The 21,165-nt window shown below is 30.2% G+C and overlaps 1 protein-coding gene across 1 annotated transcript; it reads right to left on the reverse strand.

Annotated features, from left to right (window-relative positions):
- Positions 1 to 606: 606 nt before the first annotated feature.
- Positions 607 to 11,553, reverse strand: LOC115992502 (protein SIEVE ELEMENT OCCLUSION B-like). Its single transcript, XM_031116709.1, has 8 exons — positions 11,324 to 11,553; positions 10,414 to 10,509; positions 9,107 to 9,567; positions 8,779 to 8,870; positions 8,498 to 8,625; positions 6,606 to 7,091; positions 5,870 to 6,058; positions 607 to 1,249 (listed from the first exon to the last, which is right to left on the reverse strand). The coding sequence occupies exons 1-8, from the start codon at positions 11,489 to 11,491 to the stop codon at positions 863 to 865; spliced, it is 2,007 nt and encodes a 668-aa protein (XP_030972569.1). The 5' UTR covers positions 11,492 to 11,553; the 3' UTR covers positions 607 to 862.
- Positions 11,554 to 21,165: the final 9,612 nt, after the last annotated feature.

Below are 21,165 nucleotides of genomic sequence, written 5' to 3' on the forward strand. Positions count from 1 at the left end.
AACTTGACCAGTTGCCAAACGCCTTGTAGCTGAAATGACACCACCCTATGCATAAAGTGCTTGAGGGTCTAGAGGAGAAAGAGTGTAAGCTGCGGGGTTAGCAACATGTCGTAATTATTTTTCAAAAAAAAAAAAAAAAGACTTGGCCAGTTGAACAAACTCGAACCCACAATGTGGCATTAAAATTTATGAACATTTAAAACCCTATTTTACATTAAATTGGACTTTCAGAACAAAATATCAAGTTGGAACGGAATGTGGACTATTATTTGAAACCTATTATTCGAAGGGAAGCATGGTAAACAACACATCAGTAGATTAAAAAGAAAATCTCTATAGACTAGGGCGAAAAATTGGTAACTATTGTATGCCTCGATGTGGGAGGAACTGCTACTACTGCAAAAGATGTGCTATACTGCTATTCAAAGGCTCAGGCGCTCAGCTAGGAAGAACAATATAATTATTTTTGAAATTGTGATGCAAATAGAGTTCCTAGTCACTGGTTGTCTTTGCCAATGCCATGGAAGGTCCCAAACAAATACAAAGAAAAATTAAATGTGTAAAATTGCGAGCCATGTGTGATGCATATATAATAAAGACTAGCAACATAAACATTAATCCATTACAGTACAGAGATACAATCCATAACACCTTAGCATCAGATCACCAGCGTAATCAAGATGCCCTTTATTGTAGCACTCATTGCATAATTAAACTTTAGCACTGATAACAAACTTTTAAACACGCACACAATTATCTGGTACAACAATAATTATCTTATAGTATCGGCATTTATTTAGTTATTAGACCCACATGGTGTGAGAGAGACATGCCGTATGAGCAATACAGGAGATACTCTCTCCTAACCATGGTTTTGGTGGCAGCAGCATTTGAGCCTGAAGCACGTCGTATCCATGGTCTTGGAACAGTCAAGGCATTTTATATAATCTGTGATCAATCCATCATTCTTTGGGGTCTCAAAGTTGCGGAAAATACCATCTTCACGAAGTTTTTTGTCATAGCGTGTCACGAGATGTTTTACAAATTCAGCGTCTCCACGAAACTGCTTCCATTCATCAAACTGCCCCAAGACTTTCAGAACTGTTGTCCCAAAACCACTGAACATCAATTTAGAACCTTTGCACAGCACAACCCATCGTTTCTCTATCTCATTTCTGTAGGAAAGCAACTTTAGGCATTCCTTTGTCCCTGAGTCCAATTCAGTATCCTTGTGAAACTTGGCGAATAACACTACAAAAAAAATTGCTATTAGCGACGGCCAAAGTTTGTCGCAACAACACAAAAAGCCGTCGCAGATTAGTAGTGTCGACGGCAAAAGGCCGTCGACGTCCATCGGTAAAAGCCTCGTCGATAATACTATATTACCGACAAGGCCATCGCTAACACTCATTTTCGACAGTAAAAAGCCATTGTAAGCAATTTATTTTTTCCGTCGAAAATACTTCTTCATAAGAGGAAGTTGGACGACCAAATACATTTTGTGATGAACTAAGGCCGTCATTAATGTATTTTTTTGACGGCTAAAAGTCATCATAAATACTTGTTTTGCCGTTGAAAATACAACTTCGTACGAGGAAGTTGGACGACCAAATATATTTTGCGACGAACTAAGGCCATCATTAATGTATTTTTTCAATGACAAAAAGTCGTCATAAATACTTGATTTGCTGTCAAAAATACAATTTCAAATGATGAAGTCAAACGACCAAATACATTTTGCGACGAATTATAGCCATCGTTAATATATTTTTTTCAAGGATCAAAAGCCATCATAAATACTTAGCTTTTCGTCAAAAATACAAAATCTTAGTAACCATTTATGTCTTTTCAACGAACTTTGACCGTTATTAAAAATTAGTTACCACGTCACTAATACATTATTTGCAACAAAATAGCTTCGTCAAAAAAAAAAAAGGCCATTTCTAGTATTTTAATTGCAACAAAACAATTTTGTCGAAAAAGAAATACATGAATTATATGAAAGTAAATAAAATAATATATAAATTACAAACATACATCTCATAAAAAATTTTCCATTCAAATAACAAGTACAAATCCATAATTGTTCAAAACTAATAAGTGAATAATGCAATAAAAATGAAAATATTAAAAGGTCTACAAAATAGCATGATGTTCAATAATACATGAAAGCTATATTATATCCTTCGCTAAACTTGAAAGCATAAGTATTGGAAGATCAGTCATCATCCGAGCTAATTTCCTCTAACTGAGAGTCACCTTCCTCCTCAAAGTCATCTAGTGTACTTATTCACACTACGATCTCCTCCCTAACATTGGTCTGCAATATTTTAGATTAAACTGAATAAATATACAAAAATTATAACTACACAAATTTTTATGTTTACAGTAAATAATAAAGAATTAACTAAAATATATTCATTTAAAAAAATTAACACAATCACCACGATAAAATGACAAAACATCAAAAATAAATCCTTACTACCGACACAAACATTGCATCTATCATAAATTCTTACTACTGTCAAGAACCTTGTAGTTCTCCTGTGAATGAAAACTTCCAAGAATACATCCACCACCAATAACCACATTAATAGTACATCCTCATCAATCTTAACAATATATCCATCATCACAAGTCACATAAAATTATATATGAACTAAGAATAGCAATTAATTGAAAACTGTAATGAGCAAATTTATCATTGATTTCAACAACCTCAATAAAATAGGGAAAAAAATTTTATGTTGGTTATATTGGAAAAAATTATGTGTAATAGGTGCTTGCATATAATTAAAAGTAATCAACAAATTGGTTGGGGCCACCAATACACACAAACATTACACTATGGTTTAGTACCAAACTGTCAAAAACTTTACCTACAATACAAAATTGTATATTATGAAAGAGATATATCTAAACCAAACCCAAAATTTAGATAAAATAAATCAACCAACAAATCCATTTAGTAATCCACTACATTAACAAAATATATAAATCAAGATATAAGGATTTAGGAAAACTAACGTGGGCTATAGAGGTGAGACTTTTTTCTTCTTTATTTTCTTAGTGAGTGAAATAGTGTAGTATTACCAAGTAAAAAGGGAGGCGTGGGATTGAAAAAAGTAAAAAGGTAGGCGCTTGTTTTTTAGTGATAGGGAGAGGTAGGGTTTTGTCTTCTTCATCTTTTCTTTTCTATTTTTTTTTTTTTAAAGTTAAAATGATATTTCCGTGTGTGTTTTTTTAACAAGGTGGGGCTGGGTTTATTTTACTGCAATGTGACTTCTCTTTTTGTTTTATTTATTAAAATTATGTTTTTTTATTTTTTAATGACAACCACGTCACTTTCTTTTTTTGGTCACTTTGAAATATTATTTTTTTTAATTATTATTATTATTAATAAAAGATAGAAACACTATGAAATCTTACTTCTTGCAATTATTTTTTAGCAAGTGTTCTTTTAAAAAATGTCAGGGAAATATAACCTCAATATTGTTTAGGTGGATTTATTTTACAGAAATATAACCTCAATATTTAAAAAATAAATAAAAATAAACTTTGTGTATTTTATTTGGCAAAACCACTCCATTTCAAGGAAAAAACCATTTTCCACTTGACATCTCATTAATCGAATTTTGTTAAATTAATATTAAGAATGTTGTGTACAAACTTGCCCGCAAATTTCCAAAATCATCTTATTTCATAATTAAAATACATTGATTTCAAATTTTAATTAAATATTATTTTAAAATATTTAGTATGACATTTTTTAAAAAGTTTTTCAAATGTTGACCATGTTTGACCAAATATTGACTAAGTTTTGCAAACTTTGACTACTCATTTCTCACAATCTAACCGTCTAATTATTGTCATACTTTGCCAACACCAATATCTCACCACATTCTTCCAATCCAACGGTCGTATTTTGGATTTGAGTCTAGAGCATTATGGACGTGGTGTTGTACCAAGACACTAAGAAATTTTGATTGGTCACATTCTCCTAATCCAACTGTTTGATTGAGCTCAAAATCTATCAAAACCAATATTTATCCCACTCTTTCAAACTAATGATCAAAGTTTTAATCTAACTCTGGCACAAGATGGATGTGTGTCGTTGTATCCACCTATCATGAAACTTCAATCAATAAAAATATACAATTCTCTTCCAAGTGAGTTATAAACTATATAAATATCACTAAGAATCGAGAAAATGATCTACAAAATACAACCAAAAACTTGCAAAATGACCCCAATGGATTTGCATATGACCTTTGATTTTGCCATTTTTAAACTTGAAACTGATAAAGACATAAAAACCCAAAAAACCTTAAAACACTGATCAATACCCAAAACCTACTTAAAACCTCATGATCTACCTAATTTGATCAAATTCAGTGGTCCTGGAACCAACCTTGAAGTTTGACCAAAGATTGACCAAGTTTAATAGACTTTGACGAAATTTCGCAAGATTTGACTTTTTTGTTCTCACAATTTGATCGTCTGATTGTCATTGTAATTTACAAATACAAATATTTCATCATATTCTACCAATCCAACGGTTAGATTTTGGATCTCCATCTGGTTGCATGATGGACATGTGTTGTTGTACCCACCCACTGGGAAACTTTTATTAACCCTGTTGACACAATCCGACCATCCAAAATGGCTAAAATACACCATTAAAGTTAGGAATTAACCAAAATACCCATAAACTTCTAAAGTGACGAAAGTTCCCCTAAAAGCTTCAAAATAATAAAAATACCTTTTACTTGGAGGGTCTTGAAAGGTTTTTTTTTTTTTTTTTTTTGCAATTTTTAAAATTAAGAAAAAATTGAGGAAAATTTACCATTCAAATAAAATAATAAATTTTTATGGCCATATATATGTTGGAAATCACCTTTATTGTGACAGATTTACCTTACTGACACTAATACCTTCTTTTGTTAAGAAAATTTAACTATTAACGACTACCAAAATGTCCGTCACAAATAACAATGCAATATATAGTGATAGAAAACAATCATCAAACACATAAAAATAAGGGCATGAATTCCCCCCCTTTAAAAAAAATTACCATTGTCGACAGTTTAAGTCCATCGCAAATATTATTTATTGGGAGGGATCCAATTCTATCACTAATACGTTCTTTCTTTTAAAGCAAATTAACTATTTACGACGATCAGTATGTTCATCACAAATACGAACTCAGTTAGAAAAATAAAAAAATTAATTGTGATGGATAAATTTCGTCACAAATATTGTGAAATGTAAGGGGGAATTTTCCCTCCAAAATATTTCACCATTTTCGATGGCTTCATGGTTGTCACTAATACCCTCTTTTATATTTACGATGGAAGAATTTTTGTTGCAAATACTAACACCATAAAAAATATATTTTTTGTATTTTCAACGTACAAAAGCCGTCATAAGTGTTAATAGTTCTGACGGTTTTTCTTCGGTCATCGTAAATAATATCCCCTTTTATATTTACGATGGAAGAATGTTTGTCGCAAATAATAACACCATAAAAAATATATATTTTGTATTTTCGACACACAAAAGCCGTCACAGGTGTTACTAGTTCCGACGGTTTTTATTCGGTCGTCATAAATAATACTTTATTAGCGATGAACATTTTTATGCCGTCGTAAAAAGTAAGGCGGGAAAACTTCCCTCCAAAACAAATCATATTTTTGACAAAAATAATAGGCATCCTCAACGAACTCATTTTGCCGTCACAAATATTTTAATATTTGACGAGTAATTGTCAACGAAAAAGACTTGCCGTCGAAAAAGCTAGTTTTTTCGACGGCTTTTTGTAGTCATCGAAAAAGTTTCATCGCAAATAACAATTTTTTTTGTAGTGTAAAAAGTTGGTTATGAGCTTCCAGAAATTGTCAAGCTCATCCTTCCCTTTACCATCCTTTCCCACACAAAACAACTCTATGGAAGTCCTTGCACTGCTTTCATTTTTCACCTTTGTGGCTTTCTCATGAAATTCTTTGCTCCAGCTCTCATCGTTGCCTCCATAAATGAAAATGCACTTCTGATCTTTGATCTGATTGAACAAGAGCAAAATTTTAATTTGAATGAATGTGCTTAGTTGTTTTTTTCTTTTCTTTTTTCTCCTTTTTTTTAAAAAAAATTTTTAGTAGGCTAAATAGAATATACAAGAAAATATACTTCTCCTTTGGTTTAATCTCTTTAAAGTACAGTCCTTTGTTAATTTCAAAACAAATTATAATCTAAAGAAATTGTATCTTCTCTACAAGTACAATCCTTTGCTTTATGTTTTAGTTATTGATATATATTTTAAAATATATAACACAAATAAATATTTTTTGTTTATTGCTCGAATGTTAATGATGGATAATAATTAGATAGTCACTGAGCAGTGCTCCGGGTTCTAACAAAGTGGGTGGGCTCCAAGGCGGGACTTGTGTATAGGGCCCACTAAATTTGTGAAAGCCCGGAGCACCGTTCCGGAACCATCTAAGGTTTTTTCGCTAATAACTAACTGGCTAGTGTCTATATAACCCTGGACTCCCATTAACATTGCAATGTTTGCATGTTTATGCATTTAGAAAGGTGAAAATAAACTTTACCCAAGTTTGTAACATGCTGTCAGGACAAATTTCAATCATTAAAGATCCAAACCAGTCATCTCCATTGCGTAGATTGTCTTCTTTGCAACGAGTAAGTTCGTTTTCTTTACTACGAGTGAACGGGATGGCCCTTATCCCCCATGTCATAATCATGTGGAGTGCATTATGGTGTTCCACTCTCCCTTGTGGATTCAACACCACGATGATAGGCTCATTCTTGAATTGCCATTGCTCCTTAACGTACTTGATGCTTGATATTGATGAAAATTGTTGCACTACATACCAAGGCATATCATCACGCTGAATATCAAACTTCTTTTGCGTGTCATTGGTCCAGGGCTCAACAATTGGGATCCACATAATTTTAAACTCATTCTTCATTTCTTTATAAATGGGTTTGAGAATAGAAACATATTCTGAGATGTCCAAACCCGAAAAGAACAGCAAGACATTCTTTGTTTTCACCACTTCCATATTGATGGGGATCTGTTTGTGCAACACAAATTATAAAAATCAAGCTAGGTTAGCACGAACTTGTAGCCTCTTAATTAAATTGATTATTCTTTTTTTTTTTTTAGAAAGAAATTGATTATTCTTTGTTTGTCTATTTAATGTATTTTATTGCATATAATAAATTAGATTAAACGCATAATTTTTAGTTGAACCAGGAGTAATTACGGGTGTTTTTAACATCAACAAAAAAAGGAGAGACTAAGTTGGCATGTAGTTATGATCATAGACAAGCACATTCATGAAGAGATAACATTACGGACATGCTTGGAAAATTGAAGTAAAGAACCATAACAAAACAAATTGTCTTCATCAATTAAAAAATAAACTCACTAAAGAAAAATAAAATAAAATAAAATAAAATAAAAAACAAAAACAACAACAACAACAACATAATTTTGGCTTTGGCACGGGCTTGTCTAACAATCACCTTCAAGCTCGATATTTAATTTTAATATTATTTATTAGTAATAATCTTTTAAGTATTTGTATTTTCCTAGAATTTATATATATAAGACTAAGTAGTATTTGATTGATACAAAATTTGGTATGCATATTAATAACATAGAAAAAAAATGTAATCTAATGATAGGATTTTCAAAATTGTAATAGAACAAAAAGTTATATATATTAAGATTAGGAAATGGAAAGATTAGGCCTCTTGCAGGCTATGATCAGTTTGGATTTCTTTAATCATGCTTGAGTAGGGTTGGGGCTAGACTTGAACCAATACTTTATCATGGCCCTACTCAATTATAGAAATTCTGATTTGCTCTATTTCAAGCCAACCAGAAAGTATCTATTTCATTCCCTCAAAACAAAACAAAAAAACAAAACAAAACAAAAAAACAAAACAAAACAAAAACAAAACAGAAAACAAAAAAAACAAAAACAAAAACCAAAAAGAAGAAGAAGAAGAAGAAGAAGAAATAATGTCGTTTATTGAAAAAAAAAATATGAAATTTTGTTGTGATTATAGAACTCTTATATTTAACATTGTACATGATACAACCTCATTTAAAATTCTACAATAATATAACGTCATACTTTTTTATATAAATATTAATACAGAGTATGTGAACTATAAAATGATAATTTTCCATTTCATTTGAAAAATGCTGAGAATATTGGTTCCATTTCCATTTCTTGGCAGTGAAACTTTGTGGAGACAACTCTTGTGCAACAACTTTTATAATAACACTAATATAACTGATTATGAATGGTGGAGAAAATTTCTAGATCCATAACAAGTAATTTCTTACAAGTTACAGTCTATCTTATCTGTGACAAGCCAATGGTCTTTCAGCCTAATAACACGTCAATTCTAGTGGTGGCTTTATGTTAAGACAGTTGATCCCCAATAAATGAATACAAGAACTAACCGTGTCGCTGTTAAAAACTTTGACTGGTTGCTTGTTGTCCTCGGCGTTAATTAGCTTATTCAAGACCTCCACAATACAACGCGGCTCTTTTAAGAATTTTGTGAGCTTCCTATAAGCCTCTGCTTCCGCTGAATTGAACAAAAATCTTTGTTCAGGGTTTTGCGCATGTTTAAGTCAGATGGAAATATAGCATGTGCAACATATCATGGTAGCACCTGTTGGGGGAAAAAATGTAATAATAGAGGTTGCATTTGCGAGTAAAATCAACCTGAGTAACTAACCTCTCTGTATGTCAATTTTTAGTTCGACAAGGGCGTCAGCAATTTTATCGGCAACTTTATCAGCATAACGCGAAAATTCCTCAATTTCACTCCTGAAATTGTGAAACCATAGTTATTTGCATTAGATTTGTTAAATTCATAGTTAAGTGATTAATTAAATTCGTCATTTTCAAATAAATCAAGTTTTTCAAACAACTGATCAATTTACAGAACAAGTTGTGAACCCTCCTATTGTATCAAACCTTAATTATAACTAGTGATATCAGATATAGTAATTCTTCTCAAATAAATTTAGCATGTACTTAACATTCCAAGGGTAAGGACTTACTCATCTTTATTGAGACAACTCATCCAAGTATTGCAAGCTACAACAGTTATGATAGCCCAAAAAATGTAAAATGAGATGTTGTCTGTTGACGATTTTGATTCATCCTGAGTCTTCTGATCACCGTGCTTAATAGATAGATGCCCCAACATAACAATGCAATCAATGAAATTGATTGTCTTCTTGATCAGTTTGTTAAGTTTAAGAATAGCATCCTTTTGTTTATCATCAATTTTTGGCTGTGTTCGGAGAACAGGAATCTGCTTCATGATCCCAACTGGCTTGGTGAGATGGTCTGATGAGTGCAACTGGTCAAGATGCCTGCAGAAATCTCCATAATCCGAAGCAAAAGCCGCAAGTGTCAATACTGCCTGCGCATGCCATGAATATCCTTGGAGTTTTCCTATTATTGACTTCATTCTTTCTGTAAGGGTTTCCTCTCTCAGATCCTCATTGCATGCCATCTGACATTACATATTTTCCATTATGAAAAACGATTATGTAATTATGTACGTAGCAACATAATCACATTCATATCACTATATCAGCACGCACTTATTTACTTGGTACTTGAAATGGTACATATGCTTTTGCATATAAACTATTCTGCATATTTGAAGTGAAATAGAATTGCTATTCTTTGTAATTGGAAAAAAAAAATTTCCAATATTGTTATAAAGAGCTTACAAAGTAACATCGACATATTTGATTGGTTTCAAATCTATTGCATGATAAATAATTTTCTTAATTTCTTTTTTAATACCCTAATATTGCTCATATAATGATATTAGTTATACTATAAAATAATTTCAACTTTTATTGCAAAAAATGGTTGTAAATACTATAATAATTTATTGGCAGAGTCACTTGTAACGCTAAATACCACCCCCTCCCCCCTAGCTTTAAGAGTACTTTTGGACTGGAAATAATTACCATTCATACCCTTAAAAAAACATTTTGGCATGAGGAAGAACACACAACCAAGCGCATCCTAGAGAATAAAAAAAAAACTGCTTCAATGAAACATGTTAGACGTACGATAGTTCTTCTAGTAGGTTTAGTTTAAGAGAAATCTTCTTACAACCAATTTAGTGATCTTCAACATTTATATTTAAGTAATCTTCAAATAGTTCCTATTATTCTTTTATCAAGACTGTGCTCTTTGATTTAGTTGAAGGAGTTTTTAATGGAAATTACTATATGCATGCTATTACTTTCGTGTTTATTGGAATCTCTGGATCATTAAAAGGTCCTCTTAGAAACTTACAAAAATAAATGCCTCAATTAATTTATTCTTGTCTAACATATACCATGCAGGAAAGTTCCTTGAGTTTACATAATGGTGGATTGAAGTCTGATGCGATGGCTCTTTCACCCTTGATCACCATGTGTGGTTGTTTGGTACCCTTGAGTATGACAAAAATAACCATCAGTAAGAACTTAAACAATATAAGTGAAATAACAAAAATAACAATATATCATTGTTTACTTCTTGAGTTTAACAGTGTGTTTGGCTGAAAGGGAGAAAAAGGAAACAGAGAGAAGAGGTTGGGGGAATGGGAGGATGGGATAGGACGGGTTTAATTAAGCTTATTTGGATGCTTTATTTTTTAGTGAGAGAATGCAAGGTTTGAGGGATTTGGAAGGGTAAGATACTCATCAAAACCCACCATTTTTAATTCCCTCAACTTGAGGGTATTCTATCAAAGGTGAGAGGTTCCACTCATTCTAAAAAATAAATAAATAAATAAAATTTAAATTTTCTTTTATGACATCAACATATATATATATATATATATTCTTTTAAGTTGAACAAATAAGTGGTATATTGACAGTTACATGATTCCTTAACATTTCCACCCACTTATATTCTAATTTTTAAAATACTCAAACAGGGAGGGATATCATACTTGTTTAATTTGCATTTCTTTTTTCTTTTACAATTATTTAAAGCCAAAATGGGGGTTTAAAAAACACGTGGTTGAAAATTTTGAAAACACAACGTGTTAAATTTTATACTAGTCTCTATGCAATTAAAAAAGGACAAGGCCTAGAAGGGTATTTTTTTTTTTTTTTTCTTTTAGTGAGAAAAAGAAGGTTATTTATTAAAGGAAGTGTTACCACAACAGTGTATCCCAACCTTCAGACTAGATGATAACATTATAAAAAAACAATTATAATAATAAAGAGTTTGTGCAGAGTAGTAACATATACATATACCTGAAAAATATTGTCAACAACATTGGTAGCAGGGCTGAGAATGTTTGTGACCATAGCAAAAAGAGAGGCAACATCAAGATTAATCGGAGTAGGAGTAGGAGGAGGGTCGGGAAAAAAATTATTCTTGATCTCAATGGGTTTCATTTCTAACGGTGACTTATTGGCCATGGCTATTGGGTATTACAAAACAAAGCTAGAATGGTCAGAAGAGAAGGGATAAGTTGGGCTGTTTGTGGTAATGGTGTGGTGCAACTAGCTTGTCCTATTGCCCTATTTATAGATAACAGGACAGTAATGTAATCATGCATGCACATGGATTGGAGCAAATAAAGATAAGAGTAATAATCCGGTACTAAAAAAGAGAAGAGCACATGGATTGGAGCAAATAAAGATAAGAGTAATAATCCGGTACTAAAAAAGAGAAGAGCAATGTTACATGTTATAAGAGCATCTCTAATAGATTAGACAAATTTTTGTACTGTTTGGAAAATGAACAGTGACTTTTACCTTTTAACTACTAACTTTTTCAAATACACTTTCCAACAAATTCTCTATCTCATTTAAATATTATTTATTTATTCATTATTTATTCTTTTTTTAACAATTATACATCTTTCAACAATTTTTTATTCAATACCTTATTATTATAATAGAAAAAAAAACATTTGAAGAATGAACAGTAGCCCATCAAACTTGATGAGCTACTGTTCATGAGCCAAAAAAATTTCCAGATATAGAGAGACCATTGGAGAATGAACAGTAGCCTATTTTATGGGTTTACTCTCTAAAATAGAGAGCATTTTGTGTTTAGCTCTCCTGTTGGAGATGCTCTCTAAAATGTTTTCGGAAAAAACATATAACGTGTTGGGTAAGCCTAATTAGTGCCCTTAAAGTAATAGTTAACAATCTACTTTGGGAAAATTTTGACATTATTTTTATGGAAAATTAAAAAAGATATCAAAATATTAATTTTTTTTTTCTTTTCTTATAAAAATTTTCTTTAAATAGATTGTTAATCATTACCCTAAAGACATCTATTAGCATTTTTCTAACATATTTATGAGTTTAGACATAGAGGCACCAACTAACCCAAAAACTATAGGTTCCAGTTAACTCAACTGGTAAAGTTTCTAATAGTTGAATAAGAAATCTAGGGTACAATCCTCGCCTACACCAAAAACTGATTGGTATCTTAATCTAATAATAAAGAATTATTATCAGGAGCGAAAGTCATAGGTTGAAACTCTCAAAAAAAAAAAAAAAAAAAAAAGCTTACATGTATATATACGAGTTTAGATTCATTTATGTTATAATAATCGCTCACTCTTGTCATTATTATAAAGAGAAATGTTGTACACCAAATATATAAAATTTTAAAAACATTGTATGCCAGAAAAATGTTGTAAAACATTTTCCAAACTATGTCCTACACAAACCTGCAACAAACCCACTTTACAAGCTACATATAACAATAATTAAAGATTTAATTTTTTATTAATCGAACTTACTTTATTCTTATGAGAATTTTTTATTATAGATAATTACAATATGCTGTTAGCTCCTTAACCTCCTAAAACCTCCAAGCACTTTGTGCATGAAAAGATGCTAATTAATCTATAAGACTCTTGGTTTTTTTAAGAGAAGTAATTGACCTAACTTGTTCAATTATGATAATACAAAAGATTTTTATTATATCATCTTTTGTCATTGCTCACATAGACTTTAAACCGCTTTAAGACACCTTAGTACCATAGTTTGCCAAAGGATATAGATATATTTTTTGGAACTCACAAGATGAAGCTCTTTTAGTCAAACATCTTTAATCACAAAAACTTTAGCACTAAAGTTCTACCTCATACATCCTATTCGATAAAAATAAATTTTATTTGTTGAACTTGTTTTTTTGAAACCAATTATAAGATGAACTTGCAAGCTGGAACCCATGCTAAAACATAACTATTTATGACAAAAGTTATTTACTCTATCTCATTTTTTGTGATCCACTTTATACTTCACCAATTACAACTTGTAATACATTATTTTTTTACTTTTCTTATGGTGGATACCGCCACATGACACCCTTCAAAAAAAAAGTTCTTAGAAAATAGATTTAAAAAAAATATATATATGTCGAAAATCACGAATTTTGAAAAATTTAAGGAGTAGCCACTTTATATTTTTTGAAATGAAAAAAAAAATTATTAAATAATTCCGTGTATAAAATTTGTCTACATTCCACTAAAGATGAATTCAATGTTAGATTATGTCATGAGAATGAAGGTGTGAAGCACCAGCACACTCAGTATGTCGACCGATCTCTATTATGTAAGTGCTACTCAATATTTAATGGATTATTTGATGGACACGAAATTATTGACTGAATTTATTACATCAACTCAATCAAGTAGTAAATTTTATAGTATGGATGCCCAAAACTAAACCATATGACAAGACAAGCAATTAACAAAATGACATGATAATAATGAAATTAAAAACAAGTACAAGTAATAGGGAATAATAATTATAGTATGTAAAGGATGTCTAAACTCAACTTAGATTTTTTTTTTTTAAATTTATTTATAGGATAAGTCAACTTGATTTAATCTTCATTATTTGGATAGGAAAGATCAAAATTGTTTTATTTTGGGCCTTATTTTGAAGGACATGTTGAGATTGTGTTTAAAAAGAATGGTTCGAACAATGATGTGGATAAAACAATGTTAGCCTAAGCCTTATTCTTTAACAAAGCTATGTAAATGACAAATTAAGGTGCCGTTTGGATTCGGCTGAAACTGCGTCTGGCGTCTGCGTTTCTTTTTTTTTTTTTTTTTTTTTACATTTCACGCGTTTTGCAGAAAAGGGGGACAAATAACACTGTAGCGGTACTGTAGCAGTACTGTTTATGGGATCCACAGTCACTTTATTCATTAAAAAATATTAAATATGGGTCCCACGGTACTATTTACACATTTAAAAATTATTTTGCTACAGTGTTTTCAGTTTTCAGTTTTCAGTTTCAGTAACAATAAGTTCAATCCAAACAGACCCTAAAGCCCAGTACTCCTGGATACTATGTATCCAAAAGTTAGGTCCTTTTAGATATATATAACTATAAGTTTCTTTAAAAAACCTTTCTTCTATATTTCTGTATGTGTTAAAAATACTTAGTATTTTAAAATATAAAAAATAAAAAAATAAAAAAACAATACTGTTGCTTTATTTTTAGGAGCAGACTAATAAGGCCTAGAGGACAATCCGCTAGTTTATTAATAAATAAATAAATAAAGAAAAAGAGAGAACAGTCGGCTAATTCATAGTGAAAACTCATTCATTCTCCACCTCAACTCATCACTCATCAGCTGTCTTTATTTTTAATCCAAGCCAATTAGCCAATTATTTCCCTTTTCCAACATCAGGGTCTAAGTTCCTAATCTCTGTCAAAATCTCACGGCAAAGTTTAAATCCTTATGAATTAAACTACAACAGATTCAAACGGAGTTTAGTCTCAAGAACAAGAAAAGGAAACAAATGAACTCATCATAAAAGCTAGAAATTTTTGGAGAGGAAAACATGGTTATGTATCTGTGTGTATTTTCCCTAAGGTTAAATATGGTTTTGTACTTCTTCTCCCAATACTGCTGCCTTCTATTTTGCATTTTGCTAGCTGTTTGTTTGTTCTCCAGTCAAACCGATGGCACCATGCAAACAAAGCATGCTGCAGCTTTGTTTGATTTGGCAGGTGAGGTACACTGTAGACACCACTGCACACGGCACGCCTCACCACACTAATTTATATTTTTGTTTTTATTTTTTTCTCTTTAATTTTTTAATTTTTTAACCACTAAATTCAAAAGTTGACCAGAAGTTGGACAAAGGCCAGCCCTAGGCCTAGGCGACTTAGGCCACTACTTAGGGCCTCTTATTAGAGAAAGACTCAAATTTTGAGGCAAAAATTGATATATCTCTTTTTGGAGATAAAAAGAAAAAAAAATTAGTTTTACATTTTTCTTCTACTTTTTAGAAGTCTCAAATAAGTGAGTAATGCTAAAGATAATATAACCTTATATATATGGGTCTTACAAACGTATGTCATTAATCGCAATAAATAATTTAGATAAGAAAATGTTAGAAATATTATTAATTTTACTTGAAAACTATACAAATTAATATGACAATTAATATGATATGTTGACGTCAATAATCTATGAAATGCATTTTTGAATTATTTTTTGTGATGGGTGATACATTTTTGTAAGTCTCATGTTGTAAAATTGATAATGTCTCTAATATCATTAATTCAAATATTTGTTTATTATCTTCTTGAAATGTCATTATTCACATTTATTTCTATACCGTTTTAAGTTTTTTTTTAGTAAAATTTGTTAGCATTTTTTCCAAACACACACACACACACACAAAAAATAAATAAATAATAAAAAATTACAAAATAAAAAAATGGATTTTTTTATTAAAAAATATTATTATTTAAGTGATAACAAAAATGTCTCATTTAAATATATCGCCTTAGGCCTCCAAATTTGTTAGGCCGCCCTTGGTTGGACAAAAGAGTGAGAAAATTTATTTTTTATTAAACTTTAGATAAGAACACAATTGGTTTAAAGAAAATTGTGAGATTTGGGCAAGAAATGAAAAGAGAATTTTTGCACATTTTTTTGAAATTGAGAATTTGATAAGATAGCTGTGAAAAATAAGAGAATGATAAAAATAATATTAAGATCAAAGTTATTGAGATAAATGGTAGAGACATTAGAGAGTTTATGTATGCGATCTTTAATTTATTTATTAATGGTGGATGCATGTGCAAAAGGGTATGCATCATAAGTAAGGAACGAAATAGGATGTCTAAACTTATAAAAGAATACAAATCATGTGTCCCACTTTTTTTATTTCATTTTATACGAACTCCACTATTTTCCTAAAAAAAAAATATATATATATATATATATATATTCCACCAATTATAACTTATTATATATTCATTTGACTTTCCTTATAAAATAACCAAATTAAGTTCAAAATAGAAAAAACATCAAACACATAGATTACATTTAAAAATTCAGAATTTATTATTGGAAATGATCAAATTTAAAATCTAAAATTTTTAACCAAAAAAAAAAAAAAAAAAAAAACTTTCATTGATTATGTAAAATTTCTTTGATAAGGCTTCTTACAAAACATAATGCTTCCAAGTACAATCAATCGATTTGCTCTAAGAAATTATTAATTTAATTTAATTAATATAAAGATCTTTGCTCATCATTTAGAACATTAAAAAAAAAAAAGAAAAAAAAGAAGAAGGTAATTAAGGGAAAAGACCACTCATCATGATATCTTAAAACCTGTTGCACACAGATAGAATTGGAAGGTGTTTCAGATGTTTGACGATTTTGCTGTATTTAGGGCTTTGGAGGGATGATTAAGATGGCTTGAGTGATGTTAAAATGATGTTTGAGAGGTGGAAAGTGATTGCTAGTAAGGTTTTAGTTGTGCTCCTCGTAGAGATTGGTGTTATATATATTAAAAAAAAAAAAAGCAACATAATTTACTTTAATTGATTAAAACATCATTTGATAAGTTGGCATAATGAGATAATATAGTCAATTCCATTGCATAATTAAAAACAGGGGTCTTAATAACCCAACCTTTTTTTGGTATAATGTAATGACATTGCTAAACAACTCATATTTCTCTCTTTGCAATGGAGTCAAAAGTATTTATCCTGCCTCCATTCTTTTTCTTAATTTTTTCCATATATTTTCCTAAGTTGTCTACAACAAAACGTAATTTTTAGAAAAACATGCTCGCAAACAATCATCTCTTTTGATTGTGTTTGTTTCTAAAAAAAAATAAAAAATAAAAAAAATAAAGAATGGGTAATTGTCCCACATTGCTTAAGAGAATGTGTAGTGTATAGTATAACTTGTCCCACCCTCCTTTAAAAGTTACCATGGCTTTTGAGTGGAGTTGTGGTATGCCTTTGTGTTAGAACACCTTTCCCTCTCCCTTGTGTGTATGTTTATTTCTCAAAAAAAAATAAATAAATAAAAATTGGTAATTGTCCTACATTGCTTAAGAGAGTGTGTTGTGTATAATATAACTTGCCACACCCTCCCTTAAAAATTACAAAAGCTTTTGAGTGGAGTTGTGGTGTGCCTTTATATTAGAACATCTTTCTCTCTCTTTGTGTGTGTGTTTGTTTCTCAAAAAAAAAAAAAAAAGATTTTATTTCCCAAATCTGACAATATCATCACACTAGATACAACTATAAATTTGTAATATTTAATCTAAATCAATGAATCAATCCACTTCAAAAGAAGAAGATACTAATACAAATTTTTACATATATGAAAAGATTTCATAATTTTCAAAACCTAACATTAGAAGACAATACATCCATTTGATTGGGCCGAACTCAGACAACCAATTGCCATGGTTAAACTCTTACATTTCCAAAAGAACATAAAGTTAAAATAAATAGATTAAAAAAGAAGAAGAAGGAGAAGAAGCTAAGATTCATCAATTTTCCTTTTAATGAAAGACCAACTATCCTAAAAATAGCAGGAAAGATTTGTGCTCACATAAATCAACTTAATTATAGTTGGTAGAGTATTTGCTACCATCTTTATATCATTCCAATTTTATAGAATCCTCTGAAGGGACAAAGTATTTTCTACCATCAACTATTTACTCATAATATCAATTCAAAGCAAAAGCGAATACTTGAGTAACACAGGATTAACAAGTGGTTTTGTTGTTTTTAGAAATTTAATGACCTATTTAGATTGAGGAGGGAAAGGGAGGAGTGGAGAAGAGTAGAATAAAGTTAGCTAAAAATAGATTAATTTTAGGTCAAATCTACTCTACTCTATTCTACTCCCCCCACTCTCTCTCATTCCAAACAGACTATAACTTGTTTTAAGGACAGTGGTGCCTTTTACCCAAACAATGAGCTTATTTGGATTAAGGGGTGAGTGGAAGAGAATAGAGTAGAGTTGGCTAAAAATAAGCTAATTTTAAGTCAATTCTACTTTACTTTACTTTGCTTTACTCCTTCTCTCTCGTCCTCAATCCAAACGAATCATAAGTTTTTCAGCAAAATAATAAATCTATGTGTGTGTTTGGGTTCGACTGATGCGTTTGCGTTTGCGTTTTTCTGTTCTTTTTTTTTTTTCATGCATTTTGGGACAAATTTTACTGTTACGGCTACTGTTCATGCACTATTCATGAACAATAGCCGCAAAATTTGACTTGTCAAACAATTTTCAGCCAATCAGTGTACACCATGCACTGTTCACGGACCCACAAATTTCACTTTTCAGCAACTTTTTCATTAAAAATGGATCTCACGGTACTATTCACACATTTAAAAATTATTTTGTTACAGTATTTTTCAGTTTTCAATTTCAGTTTTCGACTTTTAACTGTATCCAAACGGACCCTATGTCGTGGCTCACGCAACCTGCACCCAACTAACTTGCTCCCCACGCTGCTCGCTGGCAGCTTCCTTCCTTATCAGTATCACTTTCACTTTTCTTTTCTTTTCTTTTTTTAAAGAGTACAAGTACAGCTACTGGTCAAAAAGAGAAAAAAAGAAAAAGATAGAGTATAACTGTATTATACAGTCTGTATAACTGAAAAATGACAAAAGAAAAAGAAAAAGCAATCTCAAAATTTTTTTTAGTGAAAAAAATAACCGCAATTTGGCAATGATAGTAGAGAATTTGTATTTTATAAGCCACTTCCAAAATCAATAGCAATGGTAATCTATCTAATATATGGTGGATATGAATTTAAAAGATACCCAGCCATATAGAAAAGAAAAAAAAAAAATATATATATATATATATATATATATTTTACATAAGCTAACTTCTACTTTGTCAGTGTCACATTTAGGTAGTGTTTGGAACTAATATCAGAATGCATTTTCATAACTTTCTAGGCAAAAAAATCCATTTTTTTTATTTTTTTTTTAAAAAAAAATTCAAGTTTTTGGTTAGACAGAAGTCGTTAAGACTAGAATGTGTTTTCCAAATCTACATTTCTAGAGCAAAAATCAAAAGTCACAAAAATGTGACTTCTCAGTTTTCACTAGAGTAATTGGGATGCACTGACTAGTCATCACTCGCATGAGAAGATATCTCATGAGAGGGATCGAGATATCTTTTTTATAATATATGGGACCCATATATATGGAACTAACACATATATAATTCTATGCTTCTTATTTATTCACATTTTTAAAAAGAGAATTCTACATTTCTTCAAACCAAATACAATTTCATTTAACATAATTATTTTTTAATAAAAATTTCAGCTTAATACTAAACGCAAGTTTTCAAGAAAATGCATTTTGTCATAATACATTTTGTAAAATGCACTCTATTAGAATGCATTACGGTACTAATCGTTTCAAACAAAAAAAGTAAGCTAAAATGCAAAACTCACTTTCTATGTTCCGTCAAAATTCATTTAACTTTTCTAATTTTTCTTTCATTCACTTCAGTTCTCTAACTTTCAAGTTTATTTAATTAAGGCTTTTCCATCAATTTTTATTATATGTTATGGTTAATTTTCCAATTTTTTAAATTTTTCTTCAAATTTTTTTAATTAAAAAATTCAATTAATGATTGAAAAGTATTTTCCAGATTTTTTTTTTATTTTAACAAAATTTGATGGAAATGTCTTAATTGATTAAATCTGAATCTTAGAGGATTGAAATAAACAAAAATAAAATTAGAAGGCTGAAATGATTTCTGAAGAAAGAGTCAATTTTACATTATTGCCAAAAATAAACTACCATAAATTACTGTAAATTACTGGATACAAAACCGACACACTCAAAAGAAAAAGAAGGTTTATGTTTCGTTCTGGCCGCTACCATATAACTTACTACAATATTGAGACACTGTAAATAACATAATATGTTATAAATTTATTTAGTTTGATAACACTGTAAAATGTGTAACTACTTTTTCATATATTATTTTGGTAAATTGAAATTACAACTTTTTATTAAAGAGAAAATTGTTTTGTAATTTAAACAAATTGACCTTTTTTTTTTTTTTTTTTTTGGGTACAATATTCGATTCAACAGATTTTATGCTTTCTGTTCAAGGCTTCACTATATTCTGTCATTTTGCTTTAACAAACCTGTAAAACAACTCATTGTTTTATCTTTGATAGACTCATGGTATTAATTCATCTAAAAGGGAACTAAAAAAAGATACGCTCAAAGTATTTATCCTGCCTCTGTTCTTTTTCTTTATTCTTTTCCTTTTATTCTCCTAAGTTGCAATGACAAACCTATAAAACAACTCATGACTCAAAGTATTAATTCATCAAAAAGAAAGAAAAAAGATACACTCAAAGTATCCTGCCTCTATTATTTTTCTTATTCTTTCTCCTTTTATTCTCTTATGTTAAAACTTTGCTTTTAGTAAGATATACACACATGCAAACAAGAAGGGGGAAAATAGAGAGTATATTTGAGGACTGATTGTTGGAATGTATGTGGAAGAGCTCGTTACGCATTGAAATTTTTTTTTTTTTTTTTAACTTAAAATATAAAGAAATTAAAGAATTAATATAAAATAATTGGGTTCAAACTTATAAATTTGTATTTGTGAGTTAAGTACTGTTCCTATCAAGGAAGTCAATATCATATTGAAAGTAGTTTTGATTTGGCTGGAGGAATGAAATTTTTTAATATGGTGAGAGACCGCCTCAAATTGGGAGTTTATTACAAGTACCAATGCATTGTTTCATGATTACCATGATTATATAAATATATTTTTATTAAAATTTATGAATTAATATTC

Source organism: Quercus lobata, chromosome 5 (assembly GCF_001633185.2).
Source record: "Quercus lobata isolate SW786 chromosome 5, ValleyOak3.0 Primary Assembly, whole genome shotgun sequence".
Lineage (NCBI taxonomy): Eukaryota > Viridiplantae > Streptophyta > Magnoliopsida > Fagales > Fagaceae > Quercus > Quercus lobata.

Bases quoted from the DNA above. Each gene is read 5' to 3' on its own strand.
- LOC115992502 (XM_031116709.1), bottom strand. From the start codon at position 11,491: ATGGCCAATAAGTCACCGTTAGAAATGAAACCCATTGAGATCAAGAAT. The intron at 8,871-9,106 runs GTAAGTCCTTAC...TCACAATTTCAG, and splicing joins AGTTGTCTCAATAAAGATGA to GAGTGAAATTGAGGAATTTT. The intron at 8,626-8,778 runs GTTAGTTACTCA...TGTTCAATTCAG, and splicing joins AAAAATTGACATACAGAGAG to CGGAAGCAGAGGCTTATAGG.